General features: G+C 46.2%; 1 protein-coding gene across 2 annotated transcripts in view; it reads right to left on the minus strand.

The window, feature by feature from the left end:
- Positions 1 to 14,151, minus strand: part of PARPBP (PARP1 binding protein) — a 59,596-nt gene that overhangs the window by 20,037 nt on the left and 25,408 nt on the right. For both annotated transcript variants that reach the window (XM_060245611.1, XM_060245610.1), the window contains one exon: positions 1,956 to 2,110. In XM_060245611.1, the coding sequence (XP_060101594.1) occupies positions 1,956 to 2,110 (155 nt within the window). The remainder of the gene's footprint in view (positions 1 to 1,955; positions 2,111 to 14,151) is intronic.

The raw sequence follows: 14,151 nt of genomic DNA on the forward strand, positions 1-14,151 counted from the left end.
AGTGTGAATTTTACCAGACAAATTATTTTACTACAATAAAGTGCTTGTGTAAAAAAGCTCAATATGGTCCATTGATTTCCAAAGTTTTTGAGATGTCCTTTATTGATTCCTCGTTGCACTTTGGAAATTAATGGACTATATTGAGCATTTTTGCACAACACTTTAATGTAGTGAAATAATTTGTATTGAAAAATTCACACTCAGCATTGTGCTTTGAACACGTTCTTTATAAAGTGATGGGCTGTTCCTCATTTTTGATTGGCCACTGCCAGCTGAGAAAAACTATATAATCAGCCAAATACTGAAAAAAGTTCAGTTTGGTTCATTCCATTCCAGAGGTTCTGACAATTGGAACCATTCTGAAAGCAGTCAGTTGGTTCATAGCAGAGTTTGGAGTCAATGAGTCTGACAGGAAAAGTCAAACTGGTTCACCTTAGAGTGGAGGAAAAAGACTCCCTTGCCTTAACTGTAGTATTCCTATCCTGAGGAAGAGTTCATTAACAGAATTCAGACCCTGTGACAGCCTAAGCTGAAGTACACTTTACACAGACACCAGAACTGGGAAGGTGATTTGGCGAGAGTGATTGGGTAGTGTGCTGAAACTCCCTTTCAAACCAAATGCAACAGAGTTATATCTTCTGTGGGGAAGATTAATTCCTGCCCAGTTTTTCTGGGGGTTTGGCTCTGAGAAGGCCCCTGGGTCTAATGTGAAGGGCAAATGGTTTTAGACAACTCAGGAGACAGAAATAAACTGTAGTTTCAAGAAAGCAGTTAGTTAGGTGCTCAAAGAAAGAGACCCATTCAAGGAAAACTGCACTGTCAAAGGAACTCTCTGAAGAAAACATTGTTGCTGTAACTAAAATACTAAGTAAAACATCTCTCACTCTTAAGAGCCTGGAATATTCACAAAGAAGTTTCAAGATAACTATTTTGCCTGTTAAAAGAAGTATACTTTGAAATACCAACAAGTTTTACCTCCGTTTTTCTAACCCCTGACTACACCCATTTATCCATTGCCTGTTAAATAAACTTACGGTAATATTTCTATTTTAATGTTATACCATCTCAAGTGCCATTTCAAAGGGTAACAAGAAGACTCCTGTTTTCCCCATCATGTTCCTGGACTAGAAGCCAAATTAAATTCTTTGTGACAGGGTAGGACAACCAGACTAACAAAAACACAAATATTAATTCGCTGCTTGGGGCTATTCAGTCACAGCAGGGAACAAAACTTTTGGCAGGAAAAATCTGTCTCACAGTGGAGGAGCGATCGGGGTCCATCATATGCCAATTATGTCACACCAGAGATCCAAATGTATCTACAAGCTCAAAAAATTTTGAGATCCCTGTTCTAGGCACTCGTACTAAATGAAGAATTCCCTGGTACATCTAAACCTCACTTAACTTTCCCCTGCTCTGCCCCATAGCCACTGCCAACCCTTGGTCTCCTCCCTGAGTAAGCTTAAAAGTCCTCCAGGCACAAACCAGGCAACTTCTACTATATGCAAGGTCCAATACTAAAAAACGTTTTGTGGCACAGTAGCAGCTACTAACGCCATTCTTTTACTCACACAAGGAAGGCAACTTGTAAATAGTAAGTAAAAGGAAAGGTAAAGGAAAAGGAAAAGCAGATGAGAAACACCACAGAAATCAACAGATTGCAAGCTGTTTAAAACACCTAACCTGATTATCTTTTAACGTCCTAAGACAATAGTTCAAACAATACAATTTCCTATGCTTTAAATCAATTATGTTAAAGGAAAGACTAAACCATTTCAGTCTTCATATTGCATGGCTCACTGTAACAAGTTTTGAGCATTCTCTTCCTCTCTCTGGTTAAAATACATTAATCATTAGCAAAATGTACTGATTTTGTTTCTAAGCACTTATTCAATAAAGGGATTTCCATTCGAACACCAGAACACAAGAATGCTGATACAAGACAAAAACATTACCTTGGATCCAGGACCTCACCAATGATTTCTTCCAGTTTATCAAAAAAGTGAACCAAGTGCGAGAGGCCCTTCATGTGCATTCGCAAACGATCGTCTGGGGAAGGGGCATAACCTTTACCTCCAAGTTCAATGGTTCGGATGAAAGAGGTTGCCATCTGAAAGGAGATGCATATTTAATCAAGTAAAATACAGGAACAATGTATATTCATATATATCAGAAAAGTTTTTTAAAATTTAATTTTGGACACTGGACTCAGATCCTTTTAAAACTACTTTGTATTCCATTTTAGCAATTGGTTTGCTAATGGATTTTTTCTATCATTTCAAACAGACCTGTTTTAGTAACTGGCTGCTAGTGGAATTCAGTTACCTGTTCATACAAACCCACTTGCATCAGGCTAGCAAAGTGTGGTTGAGCTGCTTTTAAGGGAGACCACTTTCTTCCATTTTCTACCCCTTTGTTATGCTTCTGAACCACTGTGGTGTGTTGTTTAAAATGCCCATAGTGTTTTCTATAATGCCTCTTCCCCCCACACACACACACCATTTTTTGCCATGTGAGCTTCCTGAGACTTTAAAAAAACATTCTAAGGTGAGCACTATGGCATTAAACAGCTATAGCAATGTAGTGCTAAAGTAGCACCATTGAGATGCATTGACTCCATATAGCACTCACCTTAGAACATTAAAAAAGTCAGAGGAAGATTGTGTGGGGAAAAAGGGTGAAAGGGAAAAAAGCTGCACTGTTTAAAATGACAATAGCACTTCAGAGATGGCTCATTAATGGGATGAGGAGGAAGAGGGGATTGAATTTATACCCTACCCTTCCCTCAGAATCTCCTTTCCTTCCTCTCCAAACAACAGACACCCTGTGAGGTAGGTGGGGCTGAGAGAGCTGTCAGAAAACTGCTCTTGAAAGAACAGTTCTCTGAGAACTGTGGCTGACCCAAGGTCACCCAGCTGGCTGCATGTGGAAAAGTGGGGAATCAAACCTGGTTCTCCAGATTAGAGTCCATGCACTTAACCACTACACCAAACTGGAAGGAAATTTATGGTATGAAACCCCCATCCCTGTATTGCTTTACTGAGGGCTTTTTTTCTGGCAGAAAAACAGGTTTCCTACCTGTAACTGATGATCTTCGAGTGGTCATCTGTGCAGTCACACTGATGGGATATAGGCGCCCACGCCGATCTCTATCGGTATTCTTGAAAGCTGCGGATTTCCGTGCCCCAGACCCAGTGCGCATGCGCAGAAGCCCCACCGCGCATGCCCACAGGGACCGGAGCGGACATCCCGCCAGTTCCTTCTGACCGCTGCATAAGCCCTTAGAGATGGACCGGCAGCGGAGGGGAAGGAGGGCGGGTAGTGTGACTGCACAGATGACCACTCGAAGATCATCAGTTACAGGTAGGAAACCTGTTTATCTTCTTCGTGGTCTCTGTGCATCACACACATCACTGATGAGAGACTAGCAAGCCAGAGTCCTACCTGGAGGAGGGTGCAACGGTCCATCAGCAAGAAGCCTCTTGAAGAACAGCACGGCCCACTGATGAACGCCTCCGCCAGTTCAGGTCCAAAGCATAGTGTTTCACAAACGTATGTGAGGAGGACCACGTGGCAGCGTCGCAAATGTCTCTCAGTGGCACCCCTCTCATAAAGGCCGCAGAAGCTGCCAAGGCTCTAGTAGAATGAGCTCTGATAAAGTCTCGGTAGGGGTTTCTTATTCAATAAGTAGCATAGTCTTATGGTCTCAGTGATCCACTTAGAGATTCGTTGTGACGAAACTCTGACACCTTGTGACGCTGTGGAATAAGAGACGAAGAGTTTAGGGTCCTTACGTCCCGGTCTTACTCTGTGTAAGTAGAACGAGAGCGCCCTCTTCACGTCTAAGGTGTGGAGTTTCCACTCCAGTTCTGTACTTGGATTCGGAAAGTATATGGGTAGGCATATTTCCGAGTTCAGGTGAAATGAGGAAGTTACTTTTGGGAGAAAGGTCACATCAGGCCGCAAACACACTCCGTCAGCACTGAATTTCAAATATGGGTCGTCGCAGCGTAAAGCTGCCAGCTCGCCTACTCTACGAGCAGAGCTGATAGCCACTAAGAAGGCTGTTTTCTAGGATAACAATTGCAGGGAACAAGTTGCCATGGGTTCAAAGGGTTTCCTTGTTAGGGCCTGCAACACTCCTGGAAGGTCCCAGGCAGGGGCTGGGTCCCGTACCGCTGGGTACAACCTCAGGAGACCTCTGAGGAACTGTTTGGTATCGGGGTGTGAAAACACCGAGTAGCCTTCTATCTGTTCATGGTTAGCCGATATGGCTGCTAAATACACCCTCACTGATGATACAGCCAGTCCTTTGTCCAGCAGTGAGAGTAGGAAGTCCAAAATTAGAGGGAGACCTGCTGTTTTAGGTTCCTTGCCCACTCCGGACACGAATTGGACAAACCTTGTCCATTTGTATTCGTAAGACTTCCTAGTGGATGATTTTCTACTGTTCAGCATGACTTGTAGAGCTCTATCAGACAACTGAGTCACTCCAGCTTCCAAGCGGTTAGCTTCAAGTGAGGAATGTCGTGGTGAATTACTCGTCCTTGGTGGGACAGCAGAAGGTTTGGTCTCATCGGGAACTGATGGAACGTTCCGCGAGATAGCTTCAGTACCAGGGAAAACCACTGTTGTCTGGGCCACCACGGTGTGATGAGGATCCCCCTGGGGCGTTCGAATTGAATCTTGTGAACTACCCTCGTAATTAGTGGGATCGGTGGGAAGAGGTATACATGTCTGTGAGTCCAGGAGATCAGCAGCCCGTCTCCCAATGACAGTGCGTCTGCGCCTCCCCTGCAGCAAAATGTCTTGCATTTCGAGGTGCTGCGTGTGGCAAAGACATCCACTTCCGGCGTGCCCCATTTCTGGAACACTGGCTGAAGGAACTCCCAATTGAGTTCCCACTCGTGGAGTATGGCTCCTCCACGACTGAGGTAATCCTCACAGGCATTCAGATTGCCCGGAAGGTGGGTGGCAACTAGGGTTGTGTCCGATTCCCTGCAGATTTCCCAAATCCTCAGTGCCAAGAGGCATAATTTCCTCGAGACTGTGCCTCCCTGTCGGTTTACGTATGCCAGGGCCGTGGTGTTGTCTGTCAAGATCGCTACTGTCCTTTTCGCGATCAAGGGCCGGAATGAGAGAATGGCATGATGGATCGCCAATAATTCCAGAAAGTTTATGTGGTAGCGCAGAAGATCCTGAGGCCATCTGCCCCCCACACACAGGCCGTTTACGTGAGCTCCCCAGCCCCATAAGGATGCATCTGTTGTTACGGCTAAGGTCGGGGTTTGCCTGTGGAATGGAGCTCCCTGAAGAAGGTTCTCCTTCTGTTGCCACCAAGATAGGGTCGACAGCACTGTTTGAGGAACAGCCAGCTTGCGTGATGGAGAGTCCGTTTGACAGTTGAAGATCCGCAGAAACCACAGCTGCAGTATATGCATGTAGAATCTGGCAAATCGTAGGACTGCTGTGGTCGCTGCCATTAAGTCCAGGAGGCGTTGGACCTGGAACGCAGTGACTGTAGAGCTTGTTAGAAATACCTGTATCAGGGATACAATATCTTCCGCCCTCTGTGCTGGAAGGAATGCTCTGCAGGCTTGTGAGTCCAGGATAGCCCCTATGAATTGCACCTTTTGGGAGGGCTGCAGTGCAGATTTCTTTAAGTTGACCTGTAGGCCTAAGTTTCGTAGAAGGGCTACGGTGATATCTATTTGTTGCAAAAGTAGAGGCCTGGAACTCGCCACTAGCAGCCAGTCGTCTATATAGGGAAATATGGTAATCCCTTGTAGCCGTAGATGAGCTGCCACCACCACCATAGTCTTTGTAAAAGCTCTCGGTGCCGTAGAGAGGCCAAAGGGTAGAGCCTTGTACTGGTAGTGGGTGTTTCCTATGGAGAACCTGAGGAACTTCCTGTGAGCCTGGTGCATTGTTATGTGGAAGTAGGCATCCTGCAGGTCTAAGGTGGCCATCCAATCCCCTTGGTTGAGTAGGGGCAGGATGTTTGGCAGGGAGATCATTCTGAATTTTTGGTGTGGGATGAAGCGATTCAGGCCTCGAAGGTCCATGATGGGTCGAAGGCCTCCGTCCCTCTTGGGGATGGTAAAGTATCGGGAGTAGAACCCTTGGCCCACTTGGTTGGCTGGGACTAATTCGATCGCATTCTTCTGGAGGAGAGATTGGACCTCTTCCTGCAGAGTGGGGGATGCTGTGGTATGAATGACGGTAGGAACTGTAGGGTTTTCCCGGAATTCGATTTGATAACCCAGCCGGATTATCGATAGGACCCATTTGTCCGTAGTAATTGTGGACCATGCCTGGAAATATGGAAAAAGTCTGGTATGGTCCTGGTCCCGGGTGGGGGGGGGGGAGAAACAGGGGAAAAGGCAGTTAAAGACCCTGTTTAGATGGCCTGCTCCCCTTTTGTCTGGATGTTTGAGCCGAAGTCGGTGAGTACTTTGACTTCGGGTTGTATGGAGGTTTTGATTGGTTGTAGAACCTTTTGGTCTCCATTGTTGTTCTGTGGGTTGTTTGGGGAACGGTTTCTTATTCCACGGCTTACCCCAGGTGCGTTTGCTTTGGGATCTGGATGAGATGGGAACTCCCAAATTTCGAGATGTCCTAATGCTTTTATCCATTTCTTGCAATACAGAATCTGTATTAGAGCTGAATAAGCTGTTTCCGTCAAAGGGAAGATCCTCGACATAGGATTGAGTATCTGGCTGGAGCGCTGTCGATCTCAACCAAGAGTGGCGCCTCAGGGTGATTGCTGAGGTAAGTGTTTTCGCAGCGATGTCGCCTGCATACTTTGCCGAATTGATTTGTTGCTTAGCTAATGCTATGCCTTCCCTCTGGATCTTTTTCATTGCCTGTTTGGTTTGCTCGGAGAGGTCTGGTAAACTCGACAGTTGTTCCCATAAGGCATACTGATATCGCCCCATGCATGCACCATAATTTGCGACCTTTACTCCGAGTGAGCCAGCAGTGTAAAATCTTCTGCCTAAGTTGTCAAGCTTCTTCCCCTCTTTGTCTGGGGGAGAAGCGTGTGTCTTTCTCGCTTTTGAGGACGAAGCTACCACAATTGAGTTTGGTTTTGGATGGTTAAATAAAAACTCTGCTGTGGTTTCTTGGACGCGATACATGTGGTCCAGTCTGCGGGAGCTTATCGGGGTCGATGCCGGTTTGTCCCAAGAAGATTTTGCAGTATGGAGCATAACCGTCGTAAGAGGTAGGGCGACAGCCGTCGAGGTGTCCAGTTGGACGACGTCGAACACGTTGTCAGTCACCACAGGCTTTGGCTGGACCGTCGGCAGCGATAGGGTCTGGGCCATCCGTTTGACGAGGTCCCCATACGATTTCAGGTTCTCGGATGGGGATATAGGCTGATCTTCACCCACCTTATTTGATGGAGATGGTTCATCTGGGGAGGAGATGCCCTGTTCTTCCTGGAGCGAGCCCTCCTCGGATCCAGGGGAACCTTCCCTCGACTCCGTGTGCTCAGAGGAGTGCTTAGGAGTCTCTGGGGCCTTCGGTGACTCTGGAGTCTTCCCTTGGGAGCGTGGGGAGACCTTCTGTCTCTTGGGAGATGTAGAGACCGGCGGCTTCGACATCGATGCCGAGGGTGTGTGCTTTGGGGTCCGGTACGATGTACGGGACCTACCCGAGGCTTCTGATTGCTGGTCCCAGTCTAGCTGCCTTGGGGGGAACCACGGAAACATCGAGGGCATCAGGCAGGACCCGTATAAGTATTGCCACTGTCTCTGGTCCCAGGACATCGGTGGCAGTGGTTTCCGAAGAGGGGAACGATCTCTATGGAGGGATCTCTCCTCCAATTCTCGGGATCGGTATCGACGCCGAGGGCTGTTATCGTGGCCTCTATGAGGGCTTTCTGAATAGTCGCGCCCGAGGCTTCTACGCCGAGGTGTGGTGGAGCGTCCTCTGTTCGAGCTGCGGGATCGCTGATGCCTAGGGCTAACCGATGGGTCTCGACACGGCGTTCGGGACCGAGCGGTATCTTCTACAGTATGTATTTCGGGTGGACTGTCTTCTGTCCCCGATCGTTGGGTCAGGCCTAAATCGCGATCAGAGTCCGAAGAGATGGCGATTTGTGTGGACATCGACGCCAACACCGGAGGGCTTAGTCGGCGGCGTGGTGAAGCGAAGAGCTTCAGAGGAGGTACCTTTGCTGCCGATTCCGATGGTGACGTCGGGAGCGAAGTCGTGGTCGACCTGTGTTTGTCGGACTTCTTCTTTTTCTTCGCTTCAGACTGAGGCCCTTTCTCCTCCCTTAGCCGTTTTGCAGGAGTGGAGGAGCCCGACTTAGCTGCCGAGCCCGTTTTTGTGGGGCGATCGGCGTCGGAAAGGGTTTTGTCGGTATCGACCGACTCCGATGTCGACGGCTTATGCATTGCCGCTGACGTCTTTTTAGGCGATAGCGCCTTTTCCATTAGCGCTGCTGCCAAGCGACCTGCCCGGTTCTTTTTGGTCTGGCGGGAAAACTTCGCGCAGTGCACACACGCGTCAGGAATATGAGCTTCTCCCAGACAGAAGAGGCAAAGAGCGTGCCCGTCAGGAGGGGAGATTTTGCTCCTGCAGTTCGCACACCTTTTGAAAAATCCCCACCGCTTTTCCATGCAGGGAGATGGAAACTGGGGGGGGGGGGGGAGGCGGGAAAGGAAGAGCTGAGGGGAATTTCCCCCCAAAAAAGGTCCGCTTTCCTCGTCCCAAGTATTGGAAAAAACGTATCTAATATTTAAAGTCCTATTAAGTCTCTAATAAAGTCCAGTTAGCAATAAAACAACTTCCAAGAAAGGATTTCTACCGACCGTGGCGAAAGATCGACTGATCCGAGCGGCAGTCAGAAGAGAACTGGCGGGATGTCCGCTCCGGTCCCTGTGGGCATGCGCGGTGGGGCTTCTGCGCATGCGCACTGGGCCTGGGGCGCGGAAATCCGCAGCTTTCAAGAATACCGATCGAGATCGGCGCAGGCGCCTATATCCCATCAGTGTGATGCACAGAGACCACAAAGAAGATTGGCATTTCAGAACCTTTTTAATTCACACACTCACTTCTCCTCCACTCTACTTTCTCCCCTCATAGTCAGTGAAAAGACTGAAGATTTTCTCTCTGAAATTGGAACTGCACAGTTGTTCCAATCAAAAGAAAAGAAAACTAACTCCTCTGGCTTGTCTAAAAATGAACCAATGCCCAGCCATGACTCACACTTCTCTTCTAACCCCCTTCCCTCATCCCATTTGGGTCATGAAGAAGAGACTGCTGGTTGCATTGGCCAAGCTCTGGGGTCCTTGCTAGGCTGTCTTCTTCTTTGCCTGAGACAACTCCTGAGTAAGTCTGCTGTGAGCCTGCAGATTGGGAAGAGGCTGAAAGGAGAAATCCTGTTCCTAGGCATTTCCTGGCACTGTTAAGGAGAGGTGTTGATGCTGACAAAACCCCTGTTCAAAGAAAGCTCAGGCAGGTTCTTGTAATTAAAATGGTTGGGAGGAGAAAAGTGTTCAGACACTTCTTTCTTTGTTCCTTTCACTTATGTTGCACCCTAGCTATAATGTCCTATGCATCTGAAATGCTTTGTTCCTAACCTTGATTATTATTTCAGTGATGTTAGTGTTAACATGGTTATAGTTCATGGTAGACCTTTTGTCTCCTTTTCTCCCACCCCCTTTAGATATGGCAAACTTAGGCTGTAAAAAAAAAAAGTAGACATCACCCTGCCAACAAAAGTTTGTATAATCAAAGTGATGGTATTCCCAGTCGTAATGTATGGCTGTGAGAGTTAGACCATAAGGAAGGCTGTGCGCAGAAGAATCGATGCTTTCGAATTGTGGTGCTGGAGAAAACTCTTGAGAGTCCCTTGGACTGCAAGAAGATCCAATCAGTCAGTGCTAAGGGAAATCAACCCTGACTGTTCCCTGGAAGGTCAGATGCTGAAGTTCAAATACTTTGGTCACCAAATGAGAAGGGAGAACTCACTGGAGAAGACCCTGATGCTGGGAAAGACAGAAGGCAAAAGAAGAAGGGGATGGCAAAAGATGAGATGGCTGGACAGCATTACTGATGTAACTAACATGAATTTGAGTGGACTTCAGAGGATGATGGAAGACAGGAGGGCCTGGTTTGACTTGGTCCATGAGGTCACAAAGAGTGGGACTCGACTGTGCAACTGAACAATAACAAAAGTTAAAGAGTAGATGGCAGAAACTTTGGTGGATTGCAAAAAATGAATTTCCCATCCCTTTATGTAGAGGAGGGAAGATATGGCTCCTATTTGGACACGAAGCTATATGCTGCCCAATCCCAGTTTAGTATCTTCTGTTGAAAGAAGCAAGATTGCAGTATGCTTATTTTCCAGGGAGCATACAATGTATCTTTTTGTCCAGTTATATGTTTTTAGTATCATTTTTGTATTTTTATTTTGGCAGAAACTTGGCTGCAAAATATTTATTAGGTAAAATATAGAGTCCCTTGGCTTCACTAAATTCTGCCAATACACAGTTGTGCACTTTGCTGCTGTAGTCATGAATTGAACCAATAATTTAACTAGTTTTACCCAGTAGCCTTGGCCAAGCCACCATTTTTCATCTTGAATTTCTCACAGTGAGAAATGAATTGCTTTCTCTGCAAGGTTCCAATAAGAATAGTAGCAAACAGCCTGTAAACTACTTAAGACAAGCTGGATAGCTAATGAGACTTCAATAAAAACTAAAGAAGTAACATAGATCACAAGTTATGCAACTGAGCTTCATTACCTAAAATCTTTACTGGATGCATTGCAACCATTGGATTCAAAATGAAGAAGGAAAAAAAGAAAAGTTCAAAACAGTATTTCTGGAGTTGAAGTCACTAGGCGCATGAAAATATTGTTTCAAAGAATCCCATGTTCCCCTTCATTCTCAAGAGTTCTAGCACCTCTTTTTCCAGAAAAAAAGCCCTGGTTTTACTCAAAAATTGGGCCAACAATGAATAACATCTGGTTTAGAACGGTAATGTGAAAAAGGCCTTACTATGAAGGTTCCTTTCACTTGACATGCAGGAGGGCATTCAGATGACTGGGGTACTCTCCTTTCCATGACTCCTTGAGACAGGAAGTAGGTTGTTCTTTTCTGCCTCCGCTGGAAAAGAAGAGCCTGCAATTTTTATTTTTATTTTCTTCCTGAGGGCTTCTGGAGAAAGAACTGTGCTCACAAGAAGAACAAGGTGCAGGTGATGGGCATCCCCTCCCCACTAGAGATGGGAAAGACCCACCAACTTCCTGTCTCCAGGAGTCATGGAAAGGAGAGTACTGAAGGCCTCAGAGAGTTCCTCCTCTCTTCTGATGAAAACCTGACCTTCTTCCAAGCATAGGTATGTCACACAGATGGTGAGCGTATGCACATAAATAGTATGACTTGGTGGGGGGGGGGGGACATCATATTATTAAGAAAGCTGGATGTTAATAATACAACTACCTTTGTCCTTGTGAAGCAAGGTACTTTGGTTCTGGATGTACCAGATATAGAAGCAAACTATAATTTAGTGGGGTTTCTCTCTATGCATGTCTTTGGAAGAGTCCGCTGCAACCTGGGTTGCCAAGTCTGGGTTGGAAATAAGGATGTCAGATCCCTGGAGGGGTGGGAGACCTCCAGTTTTGGACTCCACCTCTCTGGCCAGCGGGGGGGGGGGATTACATCCTCCACCATAGGGAAGAAAACAGAAATTAAACACAACGTGCCTATATGACCCAGAAATGATGTAAGCATGTTGAGGACGGGAAGCTCTGGTTTGGGGGCAAACTCTCTCGTAGAAGCTAATTCTACTATAGAGATTTGCCCCAAAATTACAGCACTGCCCCCACTCCGATGTCCTTGATGTGCCTACATCACTACCAGGTCACATAGGCACATTGCATTTATTTTCAGCTTTCTCCCAGCAACTTCACCTCTCCATCCCCCACCAGCAGATTCAACAGACCTGGCATCCCTACTTGGGAAATACCTGAAGATTTGGAAGGGGCGGAGCTTGGGAAAGGCAGGGACCTCAGCAATAGACAATGGCACAGAGTCCACCCTCGATAGCAGCCATTTTCTCTGTGGAGCTGGTCTCTGTAGTCTGGAAATCAATTGTAATAATGGGAGATTGGGCTCCACCTGGAGGCTGACAACCTTAGCTGTAAGCTAAGCCATTCTGTTATGACTGTCAAAGCCCCATACAGTTCAGAAGGATGCCTGCAGGGCAAGAAGACTTTGCTGGAGTTATTAAGCTTGTGCAAGCAGGCTTCAAGGGCAAATCTGACCAACGATCTACCAGTTCAGAAGTAGCTTTTGTGTAGTGGGAGTACGATCTGCTGGCCCTTCTCTGTGAAAATGTTATGAGATGCAATAGAATCTGCTGTGACGGAACAGAAAAAAAATGTGTTTTTATTTACATATTGCATAAAGGGTTTTGGTTTTTTTTAATTTAAAAAAATACATTGGGAACAATTCTAGAAGAGTTAGTCTGTACTTTGCCAACACTCAAGGCTTTCCTGTGGGTTGTATGCGGTTCACAGGATCTTGACTACTCAATGGAAAACATTTTGTCATCATTCAGTTTCTTCAAAACCAAAGATGCCAAAAAGAAAAGACCTCTTTACAAAGTAAAGAAATTTCCTTTCCTTGGAAACCCTAGCATCAATGGGCAGTGAATGTAATCCAAAGACGTACTTCATAAAAACATTAAAACAACATTAAGAAGTGAAATAATTAATCCTCTTTGAGTTTTTCCATACTTACTCAGTCATAAGAACCCTGTTACTTTACCACGGCCCATCAAATCTATTCCCAGTTCTCCTTTAAAAGAAATTAAAAATTCAAACCCGATGCTAAATTCACAGAGTTGTACTCTCGCCTGAAGATTTCCCACTGTTCTGACAGCAGGAATGGGCAAAGACTTCAAATAATGCCCATTTGACAGGAAACATTCTTTCCAGTACTGCTACTTCATAAAACTACTTTAATGCCCCAGGGATTAATGCTCCAACTTCAAATGAGTACTCAGTACAGACATACATCAAGTTATTTTGAATCGTCCCCTATGGTGACACCAAAATTGTTGTTATGCAGAAGTACTCTCCAGAGGCAACAGCTCCTTGGAATGCTTTGAGGCATTTTCAATGTTGGGTGCACTGACTTGGTATTCCTCACACCTGTAATACATGTGGTAGCCCCTATGATCTCCCAGTAGTTCACAAGGCAATGGCAGATGGTACCACCCACAAATGACTGTTGCACTTCCCCCTGCAACTCTGTACCTCTTGTTTCCCCCATAATAATGCCTGTTCTTTCAACAGGGCCCACAATGAACAGAATGGAAAGTTGCTATGTAAGCTTCAGGTTACATGCTTGGGCAACAACAGCACAACTCATAAGAACATAACAGAAGCCATGTTGGATCAGGCCAGTGACCCATCCAGTCCAACACTGTCACACAGTGGCCAAAAAAATAAGGTGCCATCGGGAGGTCCACCAATGGGGCCAGGACATGAAGCCCTCCCATTGCTGCCCCCCAAGCACCAAGAATAAAAAGTAATCACTGCCCCAGACAGAGAATTCCATCTAGAAGAAAAATTGCAGATTTATACCCCACCCTTCTCTCTAAATCAGAGACTCAGAGCGGCTTACAATCTCCTATATCTTCTCCCCCTGTGAGATGGGTGGGGCTAAGAGGGCTCTCTCAGCAGCTGCCCTTTCAAGGGCAACCTCTGCCAGAGCTATGGCTAACCCAAGACCATTCCAGCAGGTGCAAGTGGAGGAGTGGGGAATCAAACCTGGTTCTCCCAGAAAAGAGTCCATGCACTTAACCACTACACCAAACTGGCTCTATACTTTGTGGCTAATAGCCACTGATGAACCTCTGCTCCATATGTTTATCCAATCCCCTCTTTAAGCTGTCTATGCTTGTAGCCGCCACAACCTCCTGTGGCAGTGAATTCCATGTGTTAATCACCCTTTGAGTGAAGAAATACTTCCTTTTATCTGTTCTAACCCAACTGCTCAGCAGTTTCATTGAGTGCCCACAAGCTCTAGTATTGTGAGAAAGGGAAAAAAGTACTTCTTTCTCTACCTTCTCTGTCCCATGCATAATCTTGTAAACCTCTATCATGTCACCCCTCAATCAACGTTT

Source organism: Heteronotia binoei, chromosome 8, assembly GCF_032191835.1.
Source record: "Heteronotia binoei isolate CCM8104 ecotype False Entrance Well chromosome 8, APGP_CSIRO_Hbin_v1, whole genome shotgun sequence".
In the NCBI taxonomy this organism is placed as follows: Eukaryota; Metazoa; Chordata; class Lepidosauria; order Squamata; family Gekkonidae; genus Heteronotia; species Heteronotia binoei.